At 43.9% G+C, this 7,505-nt stretch overlaps 2 protein-coding genes and 2 pseudogenes across 2 annotated transcripts; all 4 read left to right on the forward strand.

Moving 5' to 3' along the window:
• The first annotated feature begins 305 nt into the window (after positions 1 to 305).
• Positions 306 to 433, forward strand: LOC117172221 (annotated as a pseudogene).
• A 3,676-nt stretch (positions 434 to 4,109) lies between these two features.
• On the forward strand, positions 4,110 to 4,550 carry LOC117171070 (uncharacterized protein T26G10.4-like). Its single transcript, XM_033358119.1, has one exon. It carries the CDS (start codon positions 4,110 to 4,112, stop codon positions 4,548 to 4,550), a length of 441 nt encoding a protein of 146 aa, XP_033214010.1.
• A 41-nt stretch (positions 4,551 to 4,591) lies between these two features.
• Positions 4,592 to 5,689, forward strand: LOC117171072. Its single transcript, XM_033358120.1, has one exon. The coding sequence runs from the start codon at positions 4,592 to 4,594 to the stop codon at positions 5,687 to 5,689; it is 1,098 nt and encodes a 365-aa protein (XP_033214011.1).
• A 255-nt stretch (positions 5,690 to 5,944) lies between these two features.
• Positions 5,945 to 6,127, forward strand: LOC117172220 (annotated as a pseudogene).
• Positions 6,128 to 7,505: the final 1,378 nt, after the last annotated feature.

Raw genomic sequence — 7,505 nt, forward strand, 5'->3', positions numbered from 1 at the left:
ATGAAAAATGTTATTTGAATATAAAGTTATATGTATTTAATCTCTCCTTTTTACACTTTTTACTGTCCTTTTTCAGGATTACCCGTTTGGCTCTGTCCTACTCTCTTGCTTTCCCTTACTTCTGCTAATTTCTTCATCCACATCACTCCCTGTCCATTACCATCCAAGATCCATCGTACACACTCATCCACACTCAACTGTCCCTTATTTGAATATAAAGTTATCATAAACTAAATTAGAATTAAATAAATGTACTATTTTCATATTCTAATTATATTAATGATTTAATGGTAAAATAATTATATATATATAGGGCTTCTCGGCCAGGATATCGAACTGATTTTTGGAAATCGGCGGAGTGTTCTGGGGCTTGCTCCGGCTCTGCCACGGGTTGCCTCTGTATTGCAGTACCGCATTGCGCGGCCCACTAAAAGAAATCAAACAAAGATCAGTTCTGTATGCAGTTTTAAAGTCTGTTAGGGAAGATATCTATTTTTTGAAAGAACTTTATTTATATAAAATTTAAAAATTCGCAGCGAAGTGTTGTGTTCGTGTCCTGTGCTTCGTTGTGGTTCCACACCCCTCTGCTGCTTTCATCCACGTGGTTCCGGTGCTTCGTCTTCCCACGCTGCGTCTGCTGTTCGTGGAGTCAACTCCACCTCCCCCTGCTCTGATAGAAGCTAGGGGGACGACACCTGTGCTGGGCGAGGGTGGCCGAGGGGGGCGCGCGGGCCGGGTCGCCAAGGAACGCCAGCACGTCTATTCAAACCTAACGGTCGAGAAGCGACCAAAATTGCAACCAAAGTAGGCAATCTTATTTAATTTTTAAATACTATTTGTTTAAATGTTTTTACTTAAGGAGGGTATCTTTTAAAATTCTAGTCTTTTGTTCTAGTCATTTAATTATTCTTGATATAAATTGGGAAATGCCTGCTTTGTTTTAAATACTAAATCACTGATATTATTTTTCAGTCATAAACAAGACTGACTCGTTTTTAATTTTAAGTTTTAAATTCAATTTTCATCTATATAAAAGGGGGATTATCTACTTTTTTCTAAACAGTATTTCTAGTCATTTTTCTAACTTTGTAAATACTTTTGAGTTTTAATTTGAGTTTTTCTTTTAAGCAATCTCTAATCTAACTTTTATCTATTGACTGATGCTTTTTATACATCTATAATTTGTTGTATTTATTTTTACTTCTAGTTTAAAGTCTTGTTTTCCCTTTTATTTAAAAATATTTATTCATTTATTTTTTGACAATTTCGCTGAATGCCTGTATATTTTACCTGACATAGCATGTTTGCTATTATTGACTCAGATAAAGTCAAATGTTTATACAGGTGTTTTTAGGTATAAGTTCAGTTAGTTTTATAGTTATCTTTCGACCACTTGACATTGTCCGCTTCGTTAGTCAGAGTCCCGGGCCGGGTATGTTCGTTGTGTTGATTTAAATCAGAATTTTTGAATTAACCTTTGCATGACATTTTATATACAATTTCAATTATTAGCTCTCCTGGAAAACGATTGATTGTATTGATTATAATTTTTCTTTGTGTGTGTTTCTTTTTTAAATTATTTGTTGGCAATTATTTATTTGTTTATATATATTTGTCCCTGAGTTTTTTCTACTATTGAACTATTTTTTTAAAATATCAATCAATCAGTATTAATTAATCAATCTCTTTTGGTCTCCGATATCTCTACCTTTAAAAGAAAAACGATTATAAGGTTGTAAAATGTTTAATATAGTTCTTCAATATTAATGTTTTTAATATTTTAATCTTTTTAAATTTTTGTTGTTTTATAGATTTTTATAAATATTTATTTTTGGTAAATCGCTGGATTTTGAAATTTAATATTGAATTTCTGTTGTTGCTATTTTCTTCTTTCTATACATTTTTTTTTAATTTCTTATTTTTATAATTAAAAAATTTTGTTTGATTTTTTATTGATTTTTTACTTACATAGCAACTTAAACTTTTTTCTCTGGACAATCTTTGTTTGTTTTTGTTTGAATAAGTTAAAAAAAAATAATAGCAAAATGGCGTAGACAAAATTAACTTGGAGTTGGCCTGAACCGGAGCAGTTTAAGTGCGGCTATTGCCCTCCTACGGAGGTGGGTCGTCAACTCAAGAGGGGTGGCCAAACAGTTATTTTTCAAAAGCATGAAGACTACCTTAAACATTTGCGCTTATATCATAAAGATTTTAAATACCGGCGCCTACAAACGTAAATCGGTAGCAACACACTTTAAGAAAACCCACGAAAATGTGAAAATGTTGTGACTTCTGTGGAGCGCCAAATTAGCCCACCACAGGTTATTGCCCCCCTTGTCATCATGACCCCTCCCTCGCGGCCTAGGTACCAACGACAGAGTCGTGATGCGACATCGGAGGAGAAGAGTAGCGACAGCGCTGGATATGGAGGAGCAATACCTACCATCAACGCCTCGTGCAAGTCGGGCTCATTCCATCATGCCCGACGTTCCTGAGTTCCCGTCCCGTCGTATCACAAGAGCCGGGCGGAGAGCCCTTCTCCGTTACAATGTCTCAGAGGGCGCCGCGGAAGCCGAAGCTGACCCCCCCCCCCCCAATACTGCCGCTGCCTCCCTGGCCAATAGTTCACCAGCCAGCCTGCCAATGCCACCAAGTACTGGGCAAACACCACCAAGTTATCGTGAAACTCCATCTGGGCCAACAATATCTGATGTAGTGGGGGTTGTGGTAGTAGAAGCGGAAGCGGTGGTCCCTGTTGATATTTCGGAGAGGGCCTTTGGCGAATCTCCGCTCAACATTAACTGGTCTCGAGATGAAGGTGCTGCAGACAACATCAGTATGGCATCAACAATCTCTCCTCCCATTACGACTCTCCCCGTCTCGCCTGGGCCTCATCCGGGGATCGGTCTCCGTAATAGGGGCAATAACCCTAATGTAAATATTTTAAATTGTGATAGGTTACCTGTACTAAATGGCACTGCTGCTCCGGTTAATTTAGACTCGGATGCTAGTGGCGTTCTGGGGGAACGGGCCCGCGTCACGACTGATTCGTCGACGATTGAAACATTGGAATAGTTGAATGTCCTTACCGACTTGTTCGTCTCGTTCGTTGACAAATATTTTGTTGGAAAATCTGAAAGGACTGATAACAATGGGAGTAAAGGCAGAAGGCACAATACACGTGTCCTTAGCGAAACTGAGGCTGCCACGAGAATCCAGAGGCTCTATCGGAAGAATGAAAGAAGGGCAATGCAAGAAATTCTTACAGGTCCCAGTGAGACCTGTAAGATTAATTTAGATGAAATTAGGGATTATTTTGAGCAGGTTTTTACTAACGTTAATGACAATGAAAATGACCTTCCTTCCGATTTTAACCTGGACCCTCCTGACCAGCTCAGTAACGAGGCTCTCCTTGAAGTTATCCTCCCGCAGGATATTGTCAAGAAAATCAGTACCATGAAGAATAAGGCCCCGAGGCCCGATGGTATTACTTACGGTACCCTCCTAAAAGCTGACCCGACCGGAAAAATTCTTTCAAACATTTTTAATGCCTGCCTATGGCTTCATTCGATACCCAAATGTTGGAAGGAATCCCTTACCATTTTGGTGCATAAAAAGGGGGACACTTCCCAAATTACGATCTGGAGACCACTGACTATGACGAACACAGCTTATAAAATCTTTGCTGCTGTTGTTTTGGATAGGGTCACTGGCTGGGAGGTCAGAAACGACAGGCTCTCCTGGGGGCAGAAGGGCTTTCTGCCGCATAAGGGATGCTATGAGCATAACTTCGTACTGCAGGAGGCAATTCAGGTAGCCAGGAGTAAGCGAAGAAATCTGGTGGTAGCATGGTTGGATTTGGCTAATGCCTTTCCATCTGTGCCCCACGGGACTATTCGTCATACCCTAAACGTGCTTGGTATGCCGCCAGATGTCACTGACCTGATCCTGCACATGCTCAATGGTTGTTCCACGAGGGTGAGGAATGATCGAGGCTGCACGGACAACCTAGCTATGGGTGCAGGAGTGAAACAGGATTGTCCGCTCAGCCCGATCACATTCAACCTTGTGTTTGAGCTGGTAATTCTCTGACCAGCAGCCAGCAGGACATGCAGTCTTTGCTGCACGCAGCCTCGGAGATGTGCAATAGGATAGGTCTTAAATTCAAACCGAGTAAATGCTCCACCTTTTCTTTGGAGCGTGGCAAGGTATTAGAGTCGCATTTTACGATTAACGGTGAGCCTATTAAATCGCTCACTGACGAGGAGACCTATGACCACCTAGGGATACCCACGGGTGCCCGATTCAACCAGAACCCGATTGACTCGCTTGAGAGAGCGATTCAAGACCTGGCGGCCATTCATGCCTCACTCCTCGCACCATGGCAGAAACTCGAGGCTACCTCGGTTTTTGTCGTGTCGCGACCAGACTTCATCCTTCGGGGTGGTAGAGTCAACAAGACGTCACTGACTCGACTGGACAAGACAGTAAAAATATATGCCAAAATCTGGATGTCTCTCTCTCAGAGAGCGAGTGGCTTCTCCCCGTAGGTGACTTGCTAGATATTTATGCAATCGCGCACATCTTTCGAATGCTTACCACTAAAGACCAGGTGGTCCGCGAAATCGCACTTGCTTCCTTGGGAGAGGCAATCAGAGGACGGATTAAGCAAGCCCCTACAAGCGACGAGATAGCGCGGTATCTGTCGGGTGACTGCACGGGCGTGTTCTTAGGGCCCTCAGGCACGGGCACCTCCGTGTGGTCATACGCCAGAAATGCCGCTAGACGACAGAGAGAAAGATTAAAAGTACGCTGGCGGTGGTGCGAGAAGAAAGGTGAGATGGCGGTTGAGTGCAATGGAAAAGGGGGGGCTGGAAAAGGGGGAGGTCTTGTAATTGTCCCACCCCGTGCAAGATCCCAGATCATCTATCGCCTCAGAGTGGCAGGGCAGAACTACTATCTTGACTCTCTTTTGAGCAAGAAAGACCAGGGCAAGGTGTACGCACTTGCTTCAGTTGACAGGGCCTCGAATCACTTCCTACGAAATGGAAGTTTTACGAGGTTTGCCGACTGGCGCTTTGTGCACCGCGCAAGGCTGGATGTTCTGCCGCTCAATGGAGCGAGAAGATGGGGTGACCAGCAGGACACGCGCTGTCGCCGATGTGGATATACGAATGAGACCCTCTCCCACGTTTTAAACAACTGTGGGCCCCACATGGTCGCAATTACAAAAAGACATGACGCGACGGTCCAAAGAATTGTGAAGAACGCTAAGCTTCCGGGAGAAATAATACTCAATAAATCGGCCCCGGAGGCTGACGCGGGCTGTTCTCTACTCAGACCGGACATTGTCATTAGGGATGAGCGATCTAAGACTGTAACGATAATTGATGTCGCAATCCCTTTTGAGAATGGTCTGGATGCATTTCGTGTGGCCAAGGAGCATAAGCTTCAAAAATATCAGCCCATAGCCGATTCCCTTCAGGAAAAAGGCTATAAAGTGTACCTAAAGGCCTTTATTCTAGGTGCACTAGGTACTTGGGACCGAGATAACTGGGCTGTTATCAAACACCTGCCAATCGGTAAGCGATATGCAGGGCTGATGATGAAACTTATGGTCTTTGACACAATCAGGTGGTCGAGAGATATATACGTCGAACACGTTTCTGGTCAACGACAGTATAGTTGACTGGAAGCGACAGACTTTATATTCTTAACTTTTTAATACATGACGATGTTTTCTTTTTTTCATACTGAATATGTAGTGCGTAAGTAGACACAAGTCCGTCGCGCGTGTTATGTATAACAATTTTTTTTTGTGCTACTCGACAATTTAGTTGGAAAAGGGTGACTAGAATCACCAGAAATTTTATATACTTTAAGAATGAACTTTTATCCTAAATCCGTAGCGCCTGGACGTGGAGCTTGTCCCACGTTCAGGACCATGTCTTTTTAAATAAATGACTTTTATCTGTTCTTATCAGCTTGATATCTGATATGCATTCCATCGGAATGCCAGAATATCGAACTGATTTTTGGAAATTGGCGGAGTGTTCTGGGGCTTGCTCCGGCTCTGTCACGGGTTGTTCGGTTCGGTTTTGATTCCTCTAGAATCAAACCGAAGGGCCTGTGACAAAGCCACCGAGCGCGTCCTCGGGTTGCGGATAAAGGGTCCCTGTACCACAGGTTTCTGCTGAATATGGCTACAAAAATAAATAGGCAGTCGCGGACAATTGTCCAGGGGTGTTAACGAAGGAATTAACCCCCAAGCGGAGGTGTGAAAACCGTGCCGAAAGCTGAATGGCACCTGGGTGAGGTGTCTGAAACGGTGACTCTGGGATACCGGACGAGCTCTCAGAGTACGCAGCCTTATCCTTGAATGCGGGGCTCTACTAGGATGGACGAACCCCTTTCCCTAGCTTCTCGTGGGAACAACAATGACAACACCAAACATAGTTGTAGTAAGTGCGGTTCAAAACAACAGAATGCGCAAGGCTCCCGACAATAGGTCGGCCAATAATGCCGACCAATCTAGAGCTGGGGGAGCCAATGAAAATGGATTCAATGCGATGGATCGGCGGGATCTCGCAACATTTGGTTGGACGGAGCGACTGAATCACGACTTGCTAGAGTGCTACGATGCGAGTGTGGCCCCTGAACGGGAATACATGGCACGGCTGCATGCTCTGTGGTGCGAAAAACACCCGGAGCTATCGCACTTTTCGCAGCAACGTCTGCGAAACCATGCTGAACTATTCCGTAAAAGGGGCTATGTAAGCGGAACGCCTACTCTACCACAACTAGAACAAGCAGGCAACAGAGAAAGAGAGGCGACACTAAGACCAACCGCAGGCAGGCATCCAATAGATGAAGAGCAATGCTATACGACCCGGAGTAACATCAACACCAAGGTTTCTCTCAAGCCTAAAGATCTGGCTGAAATGGATGACGAGCTTCGTGGACACTTTTCCGGAGAATCCGACATCTGGGCTATCAATTATTGTGTGTATAATGCAGCGAGAACTTTGGCCGATGCGAACCGTAAAACAAAACCAACGGCTGATCATAAGACCAAAAGACGAATGCATCAACTTGCCATAAAGATAGGCTGGGCAAGACAGTACGCGTCCCGAATTCAGTGTGTGATTGACTACATCACATCTGGCAGAAATTTTACCGCCAAGGTTCGAAAGTTCGCGCGCGAACTCCGGAACCTTTATCACACACTTAACAAGTCAAAGCTGCTGACCATCAGGCAGCATATTGCTGAGAGAATACGGATACTATCTGACGCTAAGAGAAGTCTAGAGCGGAGGGAGAGATGGGTCAGAGAAAATCAACAGTTTCTCTCTGACCCATCTCGACTCTTCCAAGACCCTCCAGTTACTGTCTAACACCCACCCAAACCAGAGGAGGTCGAAGTATTTTGGAGAGAAATCTACGAAGTTCAGCATAGACTGAAAGAAGACTCAGAAAATATAAAGATCTTCGAAGAGTTATGTGTT

This window comes from Belonocnema kinseyi, chromosome 4, assembly GCF_010883055.1.
Source record: "Belonocnema kinseyi isolate 2016_QV_RU_SX_M_011 chromosome 4, B_treatae_v1, whole genome shotgun sequence".
Lineage (NCBI taxonomy): Eukaryota > Metazoa > Arthropoda > Insecta > Hymenoptera > Cynipidae > Belonocnema > Belonocnema kinseyi.

Bases quoted from the DNA above. Each gene is read 5' to 3' on its own strand.
- LOC117171072 (XM_033358120.1), top strand. From the start codon at position 4,592: ATGCTTACCACTAAAGACCAGGTGGTCCGCGAAATCGCACTTGCTTCC.
- LOC117171070 (XM_033358119.1), top strand. From the start codon at position 4,110: ATGCAGTCTTTGCTGCACGCAGCCTCGGAGATGTGCAATAGGATAGGT.